The sequence below is a fragment of the Aplidium turbinatum genome, chromosome 13, assembly GCF_918807975.1.
Source record: "Aplidium turbinatum chromosome 13, kaAplTurb1.1, whole genome shotgun sequence".
NCBI classification, from domain to species: domain Eukaryota; kingdom Metazoa; phylum Chordata; class Ascidiacea; order Aplousobranchia; family Polyclinidae; genus Aplidium; species Aplidium turbinatum.
This window is the reverse complement of record NC_137484.1, coordinates 24723740-24734652: the sequence shown is the minus strand read 5'-3', so window position 1 is coordinate 24734652 and position 10913 is coordinate 24723740. Positions and strand designations below refer to the sequence as shown.

The 10913-nt window shown below is 39.6% G+C and overlaps 1 protein-coding gene across 1 annotated transcript; it reads left to right on the top strand.

The window, feature by feature from the left end:
• Positions 1–2763: 2763 nt before the first annotated feature.
• On the top strand, positions 2764–9830 carry LOC145781776 (uncharacterized). The gene is made up of 9 exons (XM_082593447.1): positions 2764–3014; positions 3651–3765; positions 4338–4433; positions 4509–4566; positions 5782–7149; positions 7422–7592; positions 8099–8269; positions 8425–8577; positions 8736–9830. The coding sequence occupies exons 1-9, from the start codon at positions 2764–2766 to the stop codon at positions 9110–9112; spliced, it is 2760 nt and encodes a 919-aa protein (XP_082449573.1). The 3' UTR covers positions 9113–9830.
• Positions 9831–10913: the final 1083 nt, after the last annotated feature.

Here is a 10913-nt window from a genome sequence, read left to right as displayed (position 1 = left end):
TAATTGGAGGTCTCAATGGCTGGCGTGGAAGCTACACCGTTCTGGTTAGCGAAGCGTCACTGCAGCTCGCTGTGCTAGTGAGTAATCAGCCTTGTGCTGATAGCCGGGAAGAACGCCTTTCTTCACATTGACCTACCCCTGGCACCTGCTGGTTTTGTTGGCTCTTTCTTTCCACAAAGATAAGAGTTAAACTGACTGGTAAAGCGGCGGTCGATTACTCAAGTGGCAAGAATACGGTGCGATACTGATGAGCCCAGCCTCATGGGCGAAACACGTGTCTATCGCTGTCTATTCGATGCTACAATCGGCTGCCAAAATAACTTAAACGTTCAGTTAACTTTTAGCTAGGGCTAGGCAATGTTTTTTGCAGGCAATTTTAGTTTAAAATGAAACGCTTCTGGGTAGTATTGAACTCATACTCTTGGGGATACCAGCCCCAGAAACATCGCACGCGCCAAGGACTCAGTTGAATACAACAATTGAATTTAGAAGTTATATACATACGCACTTTTTTCTTCTCTCGTCTTTGCTTTGAAAGAGAAAAAGAATACGTGATGACCGGTCAAATAGTGTTTCAGATTAAAAGACCGAAGCCGGTCAAATAGCCATTGCCTTAAAATTACTCTCAGAAACCATCATCTCAAAACTTCAAGACAACTTTCCACTTTACTTTCACTTTTCTTGATGTAAATATGTTTCTCCTTCTTTACAAAACACTAGTCAGAACAATATTGGAATATAACAACATCACCTGGTGGCCAAATTCCAAACATCAAATTGTTATAGTAGAAGCAGTTCAACAAACAGCCACAAAACTTGTGTTTGGATTTCGAGCACTAACCTATCCAGAAAGGCTGCAAAAACTTGGTCTGCCTACTATACAACACAGAAAACTCCGAGGTGACCTCATTGAAACATTTAAATACTTGCATGGCTTGTATGATGTCAATGTCAACAGTCTCCCTGAGCCTGAGCAGGAGGTAGCTTTAGCTGAATATCGATCAGAGGCGGGCTCCAGGCGTAGCTCTAAGAAGGGATCTTCTAGGCATTCCAGAAATGAACATCAATCTCGGTTAAATTTAGATAACCTTTTCCAGACACCTGTTCAATCCGTAAGTGGTCCAGTACAATCCACACGTTTTCAAGCCGTTTCAGGAGGTTTCGGGGCCGCGGCTAAGGATCTAAAGCCAAGGCCTGCGAATAATAACCGAACTCCTCCCCCAGAGCGTACAGGTCACGGGGCCGCCATCAGCAGTAGCCTAATGTCTTGCCCCCTTCACAGTTTTCTGCGCCGCTAGGTTTTGATCGCCCAGTCTTTTTGCCGCTTTTGCCTCAGCTCTCGCGGCGGCCTCAGCAGCTCTCGCTTCGGCCTCGGCTTGTATCTGGAGCTCTTCTCTTCTGAGCTGTAGGTTAATTTGTGCAACTATCCGTGACGAGCTCTCAGACATCCTAGTGCTTACATTTGAGGCGCTATCCTCAGGATGTATGTCAGCATCCAACCTATCTGAAAACTCACTTTTTTTTTGTTTGAAGCTATTTTTTAACAAGTTAAAATCGGGATCTAGCCTACCCTATCACGAAGTTCTGCCAAAATTGCAGAGTTAAAAATTTTAGTCAAAAGAGCATGGAAATGCCGTAATTCCTCTTCTAAAGTAGATAACTTAGATCTAAAAATTAAAAGTGCCTGCTTATCACTCAAAGAACCTAGGGCTACAGAAAGTTCCCCAATTTGAGTTAAAATATCCCTTTTAAGATGCCAGACCTCTCGAACTGACTTAGCCTCATCGTTACTGGGTCCCCCCCTGAATGGCCTGCCCGACCGTAAAGAACATCATCAGTAGGGTTGCCAGAGGTTAATATAAAAAAGAGCCCAAGCTTATGCAAAAAGTAGCCCAATTTTTTTGGGGGTTCTAAAATGGAGCCCAAATTGGAGCCCAAGCGAAGAGATAGGCTATCATACAAAATTCTTCTAAAGCGCTTGATCATCAGTCCCAAATTATAAGTGTTTTTCCAGTTCTTCACATCTGTTTTAAAGTATCAGGTTTGGTGGCCGTGCTTAACTATATTTATTGATGCGTATGCCGTATACCGCAATATTAGATCCTTTCATGCACGTCTTAAACCATTAAGGTTTTGCCACCTTTTCCTTTTGTTGGATTTGTTACTGTATTTCTTTTTCACAATATTATTTCTTTTGCATTCTGACAAAGAAAAATAAATTAAATTGAATCTTTCAGACAGATTGGCAACCATGCATTCACTCAACTATTTGTTAAAATAACTACAAACAAGCACCGGTACCACACCAAGTAACACAAAAAATGGTTTAATTGCTTTTCGTGATGAGCTAACGCATCAAGAGTGTTCCCCTCAAGACCATCAACAGTTTTGATAACCCACCAAGGTTGATCAATGTAGAAACTATCTTTTTTGTCAAGATTATTTTTTTACTCATATAAACTGTTTAAAAAAAATTCACTAGCCTTTTTTTTCTACGAAGTGGCTATTCTTACAACATATTGTAAAACTAGCCTCTGAAGCTATTCTTACAAGCACCACTCAAGCAAGACGTTGTTTACTCGAGCAAGACCTTAATGCGCTCAGGCGTTTCATCCGACGACGCTCATACGTAATTTCGCGCGCATGCGTATTGGCTTGTGCTGCACACTTGATCGCAGAGTGGACCGCGGTAGTTGCTGATATGATGGTCAGAAATAAAAAAACAACTGAACTGAACTGAACTGAACTGAATCCATCGTCATCATGATTACGAAGGGAGCATTATATTACAGTTTTGAGACACTTTCTTCGGCTATTAAGCAATGGGAAAAAGAAAACTTTGTCAATGTTTATGTGAGAAATTCCATAACAATTGAACGCGCAAAACGACGTCTAGCACTTACATCCACAAAAACCTGGAATGAACAGTTGAAGTATCGTACAATACAGTATGCTTGTGTGCATGGAGGAAGAACACCCAAATCATGTAGTCAAGGAAAAAGACCAAATCAAAGGTAAGTAATGATGGTTTTGTCCTTGGTGCCCATAGGTTGAGCTACTCATGTAGCCTATATGCATAAGTTTTGCTAATAGATTGAGTTTTGCATAAGTGCAAATTGCCTACATTCCTTATGAATGCTGAGAACTTAGCAAAATGCATATATTCTGCTGAACCATTCCCGCATGCTGTCTATTGTAATTTCCATTGAATTGTCATGCCCAGAATTATTCCTAAGTTGCATTGAATTACCGTAGGCTACCCATTAGTTTTGTCAATTTCCCCATAAGTTACGTCGAATTTCTCATCAGCACAATTTGTCGAATTACCCGTAAGTCTCATGGAATTATCCATAAAGACATGTCTTATGGGTCTTCAACGCAGCTTTTTGGCAATTTGACGTGACTTGTGGGTAAATCGACTAGATTTATGAGAATGCTTGGCTGAACTTGTGGTAATTCAACGTGACTTTATGGGTAATCCAGCCGGACTTATGGGTAATTCAGGTGGGCTTATAGGTAATTGGATGCAACTTATGGGCAATTCGACATGACTTGCAGGTAGGCTACTTCAACGTGAGTTATGGCTAATTCAAGTGTACTTATGGGTGATTCAACACGGCCTATGTCACCTCATCTTTGTTGTTTTTCAGTACTTTTATAAAAGGTTGTCCATTTGGAATCAAAGTAAATGCGACGTCAGATGGAAAAGCGCTATGCATCACTGAGATTAGTAATGTCAATGATCATAATCATGATTTCAATGAAGTAAGTGGAAATAACCCTTTGTACGGTAGTAGTCATAGCCTTTGAGCTATGGTCACACTAGCTCTGTATATGATGAGGCTTTCATCAGAAATTATGTGAAGGATAAAAAAGAGCAATAACATTAGGGGGGGGGGGGTTAATCGGCTTTTTTTTTCAAATTCAATTTTAACCGAGGTTTTAGGATACAACAGTACATTCTAAGAACTCTAGTAAAAAAAATTTGAAATTTCCGTCCAAAACCCCCCTCTATCCAAAAAATTACTTTCCGTGTACAATTGCATTTTGATTATGACACTTGAAGTTCAAATATTGTTTGCTACTGTACTAAAACACGTTAAAAATGTTGCAAGACAGATTTTCTGATCTTGACTTCATCGTAAGACACGGTAAAGTGGTCATTTCACTTTGCGCGCATTACTACGCACATGCTGAATATGACCAGTTTGTGCGAAACTGGTCATATTCAAGCCGTCGATTCACCGAACCTGGTGATCTTGCCCATCTCTGTGGGTTGGACACCTGTCAAATGATATGTCGTTTTCTTGATTATGTGCATATAAATTATTTTTCAGAATGCATTTAATTTGATGCCTAAACAACGAAGATTAAATGAAACAGAAAGCAGTGTGATCGGAGAAATGCTTGCCACCAAAGCAAATAAAAAGTTGGTACAAAAGCACATTGCAGCTTCTACAGGAAAAACAGTTATTCTTAAAGATCTGCATAATATTGCCGCAAAACAGAGACCTTTGTATGAAAACACCTATGATGAACTTATTAATGAAATGAAGAAAGAAAAAGGTTAGTCGACAGACAAAACTTTTTTGTCTGTTATACAAGATATGTTCATGCTAAATAGTAGAGATGACTTTCCATGTGCAGTATGATAAGTAGTGATAGAATGAGCTCCGGTTCCGGTCAAATTCTGGCTCCGTGCTGGAGGTGATGTGACTCCGGCCTAGAGCCGGAGGTGTGTGTGCAAGCTGTGGTCAGGGTCATGACCTTGGATAAATCTTTTTTTTTTGCATCATTGTAGTACTGCAGCAATGCAAGAATAGGCTACCAGGTTGCCTGTAACATTGGTCAACACCGCAGGCGTATTTGCAATCTATAGGTCGCTGCTGCAGATTGATTGTCACATGATATTGTGTGTGAGCATTCTTCTTGAACCATTTCAGATATAATGTCAATTAAGCAATTCGCGATTGACCTCTCGCTGTAATGGTTTAGACTGCAGATGAATTATTTCGATGACGTGGGTTCAATTCCCCCCATTGCTAGTTCAATTTAAAGTGTTGACCGCCTGGTTTACCGGTCAATAGACTTCGTCTACTGCAGCGAACTGCAGATTACCAGTACGCACATCATAGTAGGCTACACAAGAAAAATATCTAATTTTCAGACGTTTTTCTATTCAGAAAACGTTTGTCTAGTATAACCAACACAGAACCCTACAACGTGTGGAAAATTTGCAACATTGAGCTATAAAGGGTCAATTGAGAGTATTTTTTGCTTCATTTTCTTCACAAGAATTCATTCTACTTTCCCAACCTCATGCTCCAAAAATTTTTGTTGCAACATAAGGCGCTATGGGGATTGTAAGATTGAAAGCGGGATCAAGGAATTCAATCAAAGGTCTTCAATATCTTGAAACAATTCTACATTGAGTGGATAGAAATAGAAAACATTGCTAAATTTGAAATCTACGTAAAAGTTTACTCCTAATGGATCCTTTTAACGGACCCTAAGCATTGCCATGTGGCATCTGCCGCATCTTTTAGAGAATTGGGTGAGAGTGGTATACAACCGCTCAGTTGGAACATTGATTATATGATGTAAATATTACCAAAGGCATAAACATCCTTCCTCTGGCCAATAATTAGAATAACATAGAATAGAAAACAAATTTCACTAAAAGTTGATGTTTTTGCTTTTAAATCTGATGTAGTCTGGCCCAGGATTGCCAAGATTCTTGCTTTGTAGGGTATACTAATCCTCAGTTTATTTTCATTTTAGGTGTCGCAGTAGATGTGTTTGCAGATGATGACAAACAATTGCAGGCGATATACTTTCAAACGAAAGACATGCGGGAAACCTTTGCGGCATATCCCGAAATGCTGCTGATTGATGCAACCTACAAACTTAATGACTTGAGAATGCCATTATATGTTATGCTGAATGTTGATGGCTTAGGTCAGAGGGAAATTGTGTGTCTGTGGCTTGTAGCCACTGAAGACAAACTGACTATCAGCAAGCTGTTAACTCAGTTTAAACTCCACAATCCAGCTTGGGATAAAGTGGAGGTTGTAATGGCTGACAAAGACATGACAGAGCGGGATGCCATGATGAAAATGCTACCTACTGCAAAAATTTTAATTTGCTATTTTCATACCCTTTGCACTTTTCGTACAGAAGTTTCCATGGAAAAATTAGGCATTTCTTCAGCCCAAAGGCAGGTATCACTTGAAATTTTAGGAAAACTGGCAAATGCCAAAAATGAGTCAGCTTATAAGTTAATGTATAACCAATTCGTTGAAACAGTCCCAATTGCTGTCACAACATATTATAACGATAACTGGCATGCTATTCGACATCAATGGGTGGATGGACTGAGCAACTTGAAAGCTAATTTTTTGAACATAACTAATAATCGACTGGAATCCATCAATGGAAAGTTGAAAAGTGTCATAACAAGATACTCAGGAATGACCATGTTTTTTAAAGATCTGATGGCATGTATCCAATCTCTTTCCACCGAACGTGACCACAAAGCGTCAAATGCTTTCCTTAAGGTTCCAATGGATGCGATTTCAAGTGTGGCAGAGAGACAATACCAACAGCTACTGACACCATTTGCATATATTCATGTGCAACAACAATTCAAGTTAGCGGAAAAGGTTGTCATGTCAGAGATTTTGAATGATTCTGCCATAGTAAAATCTCGTGTCCATGGGGAATTGGCAGTCACAACAACAGCATGTCCTTGTGGATTCACATCATCAATGCTGCTACCTTGTAGGCATGTCTTGGCAGTTAGAAGGCAGCTCCATATGTCAGAGTACAATCCCAATCTTTGTTCAGAACGGTGGACAATGCAATATTTTCTTAAATCCCATCGCCTGACAAGAAACTCACTGGACAACGGTCCTGCATCCACATTACCAGCTGTTGAGATTCTTAACAAGCCTCAAAGAAGATGTGTTTTATCAGAACAGCAAAAGTATCGCCGGGTTCAAGATATTTCCCAGAAGATTGCGTTAATGATATCTGAACAAGGAATGGATGAATTCCAATACAACCTGGATAATTTACGACAAATTGCAGAGTTCTTGCAGGAAGGAAAGAAATTCCAAGTTGTGAACTTTTTGGGTCAAACTCAGAAAGGTAGGCCTATAATTATATGCTAGCACTATTTACTAAATCAGAAAAGCTAGACTACTTTTTCAAATATCTGAAGAGATATGGGTTAGTTACTGCAACTTGCGTCGTGATTTTGCACTTTTGCAGTCAATTCTTTTTTGAGCAATGATTTTTATGGCGTTGAGCTATCCAATAGGTGGGCTAATATGTACTGCATGCGCACTAATTTACGATTATACAAGGTTGCAGATGCTCAGTAATTCTGCTTTTGTGAACAACTGCATGATCCTTTTCAGGCACTGATACTGGAAGTGCTGCTGCAACATCTTCCAGCAATGATCCTGGAATTGCATTTCCTACGGTCTCAAACAGTACTTTACAGCACACACCCGGTGACGTCTTGTCGACCGTTGATACCAGTGCGATTATGATGCAGACTCCGTCCAGTTCTGTTCAGTCTTTTACAAGTATGTGCTGTTTCTGAAAGCTTCATTTCTGATTAGTTGTCTTTTTTTTCTTGCATTGCATGCTGCGCTTACACTACGTTTCATGTTTCTTAAGATTATAGCACGGTCTGCATTATTTGATAACTAATAAGTTTATTGACAGGTGATGCAGCATTCTGCAAATAATCATCGAGAAACACCTAGCAGATTTTGATAGATACTGGATTGGTTGGCATTCGGTAACCACGCCAGAAGCATGTTTTGGCTGCAACAAAATCTTGTTTTCAAAAGGTTAATGTAGATTTGTTGACACCTCAAGTGCTCGCTTCCAACTCAAAATACGGTATACCACAATATCTACTGCCAGTGCACGTATTTACGATTATACGACATTATGTTCCGCCCAGGACCGTAACCTCGTCAGTTTGGTCCCCATTGCAACAGTGCAACATATCCAATAATTGTCCAGTAAAGACTCGTGCAACGCTTCTATTGTTTCTTCATTGCTCAGAGGTGATCCTTTTCAGGCACTGATACTGGAAGTGCTGCTGCAACATCTTCCAGCAATGATCCTGGAATTGCACTTCCTACAGTCTCAAGTAGTAGTTCACAGCACACACCCGGTGACGTCTTGTCGACCGTTGATACCAGTGCGATTATGATGCAGACACCGTCCAGTTCTATTCAGTCTTTTACAAGTATGTGCTGTTTCTGAAACATTCATTTCTGATTAGTTGTTTTTTTCTTGCATTGCATAATGCACTATGTTTATTAATTTTTTAATAAAAACGTTGAAATAGTGATGTTTTCTACGTTGTAGCTTATATTCGATTCTCGTTGTGTTTATTAACAGATGATGCAGGATCAATTAAATTTCCACCAAAGATGACGAAACGTGGCAGGCCAAAAGGAGCTGGATTGACAGTCATTGGGTTACCACGCAAGAGACAAAAAAAGAGCGGACCAATTCCATTCAGACTGAAGTCGTCTTTTCAGAAAGAAGCAGGTTTGTTGCATTTATGTTTGTGTGACTTCATTTTTGTTATAGCCTACGTTAGTTTAAAAAACTACACTTTGACTTCTGTGGGCCTGCCTAGCCGATAGGCTACGTCAAAGCGTACGTAGGCTACATCAAACAAAGTCACCCATGGTCATATTTTTCAGCAATACTCAGTTGGTTTGTCGATTCTGAGGTAATAGAAGAGGTCTTGCGTCCATTCAGCGATCGACTGATCGAAGAAAATGAAATTGAAACATTGCCCGAAAGAATTCCAATGAAGTGTTTAGATGAAAACATTGCCATTGCTTCTGTGCGAAGACATTTTTCTTTTGACGGTTGGAAGTTGATGGAGAACCTACTGACCACTTTGCGAAATAAAGGCCGCTGGTTGTGCACCTCCTGTTTTTTAGATCTTGATGCAGGCGACAGCAGCATGTGCGACTCGTGTCTGGATTGGCACCATCTGAGATGTCTTGGTAGAACAATGCCGCCAAAAACGAAGTCTTGGTTCTGCAGGAAATGCAACCTTATGGAGAAGTGACATTGAATGTTCAGGTGATACTGCAATCTCGGTTTGTCAATCAAACCAAGGATATGTAAACCGTGACCTACGAAAAGACTTATTGGCCTTGACGCGTTATGCTTGAAACTTGTAACATTTGATAAAAATCGTTTCTTCAATGGTCCTCACATAAAACGCTAACGATGTGTTCTTGAATGACTAATGAGTCCAATCCTGGCATTAAAAGTTCTGATTCATTAGGACATTTAACATTCTTTGGGAGAGCTGGCTGAAAGTCATGGACTAGTACAGGTTTGTAATGTAGTTGCTGCAATATACTACGGTCCAACAAGACCTTCAACAGTTCACCAATATTCAACTATTTTACTGTTTCCAACTTCACACAATTAGTATATGTTGAACTCTTTCATAGCAAATGGTGATACAGAACTTGAAAATAGCAAGTAAAAGGTAGCTCGAAGCTGCAGTTTTTTTTTTTGACTGACTCACCAGGAGCTGTCATCAGAATAAAACAAACCTAAATGTGGTGAAATAGTCTATTTATAGTAGAAGGAAAGAAGAAAAACTGGAGCTTCAAACTATCAGCTACCTTATACTCGCTAAATCCAGATTTGTTGCATGTGTGTAGTATTTACATTTCTTCACTGTAATCTTAGGCTATGGCATAAATGCTTTGATTTCTTATGGCAAAAAATGGGTGATGAAGATCCATAAGTTTATAACAATAAAAAATCAATTGTTTATTGTTGAAGTGGTTGGCTTCAGTTGAAGATGCCATGAGATCCATTGAAGAGTACGAAGCAAAAGCAGGAACGAAGCTTGTTGTTCAGAAACGAGCATACGCTGTTAATGTTGATTTTTAACATCCTGTCATTGTAATTCACTAGTGTAATAAGTGTTGATATTCATACTACAATAATAAGCCTTTTCTTTGTTGACAAAGATTCTGAAAAGGTTTCTGCAAAGCACAGTGTTTTCACCAAAGTAGAGGTTAGGCATCATAAAAGAGGAAACGGTTTACTAACTGCAAAAAATGCTATAAACATATGTAAATGTGTTCTGTTTCATCAACTTTTCATCTCGTTTCTTAAAGACACGCAGTTTTCAGGTGTAAAAGCTTTGTTGATTCAAAGTTAGCCTAGCCTACTTCACTGACCTCTTTTGTATTTTTTCCATCTAGTTTGCCAAATCCATACGCCTATGTGGTGTTATTGATTGGACCAAGTGACATGTCCAGCAGTAACCAAAGGCAGGGTTTGGGTCACAACCAATGTTTGTTTTGAGACAATTTATTTTTTACCATATTCACGTAGTAGGCTTGGTGGTTTTCAATGTTACGTAGCCTACAGTACCGTATATTATTTCTGTAGGCTACTATCATAAGATGAAAATTTAGTTGATTGTAACTCATCTTAGATGAAGAGAATACGATTGTTGCATCGTTACGGCCAAGGCATTTGCCTCTTGGATGCAACTTACAAGACGTCCAAGTATTCCCTTCCTCTATTTTTTCTTTGCGTCAGAACGAATGTTGGTTACCAGGTTGTTGCTACGTTTATTATCCAAAATGAACAAGCTTCGGACATAGCAGAAGCACTTTCTGTTGTAAAAGGGTGGTCAGAAAACTGGAACTCTTCGTTTTTCATGACCGATAAATGTGAGGCGGAAATCAAGGCCATCGAAAGCGTTTTTTCAAGTTAGTGAATTGCATTAACATTTTCGTTGCTTGTGTGCTGTCTCCATTGCTCATGCATTTGTGTCGTCACTGTTAAGTTGCTACTGTACTTTACCACTCAGTGCCCACGACTTCTTGTTCCGC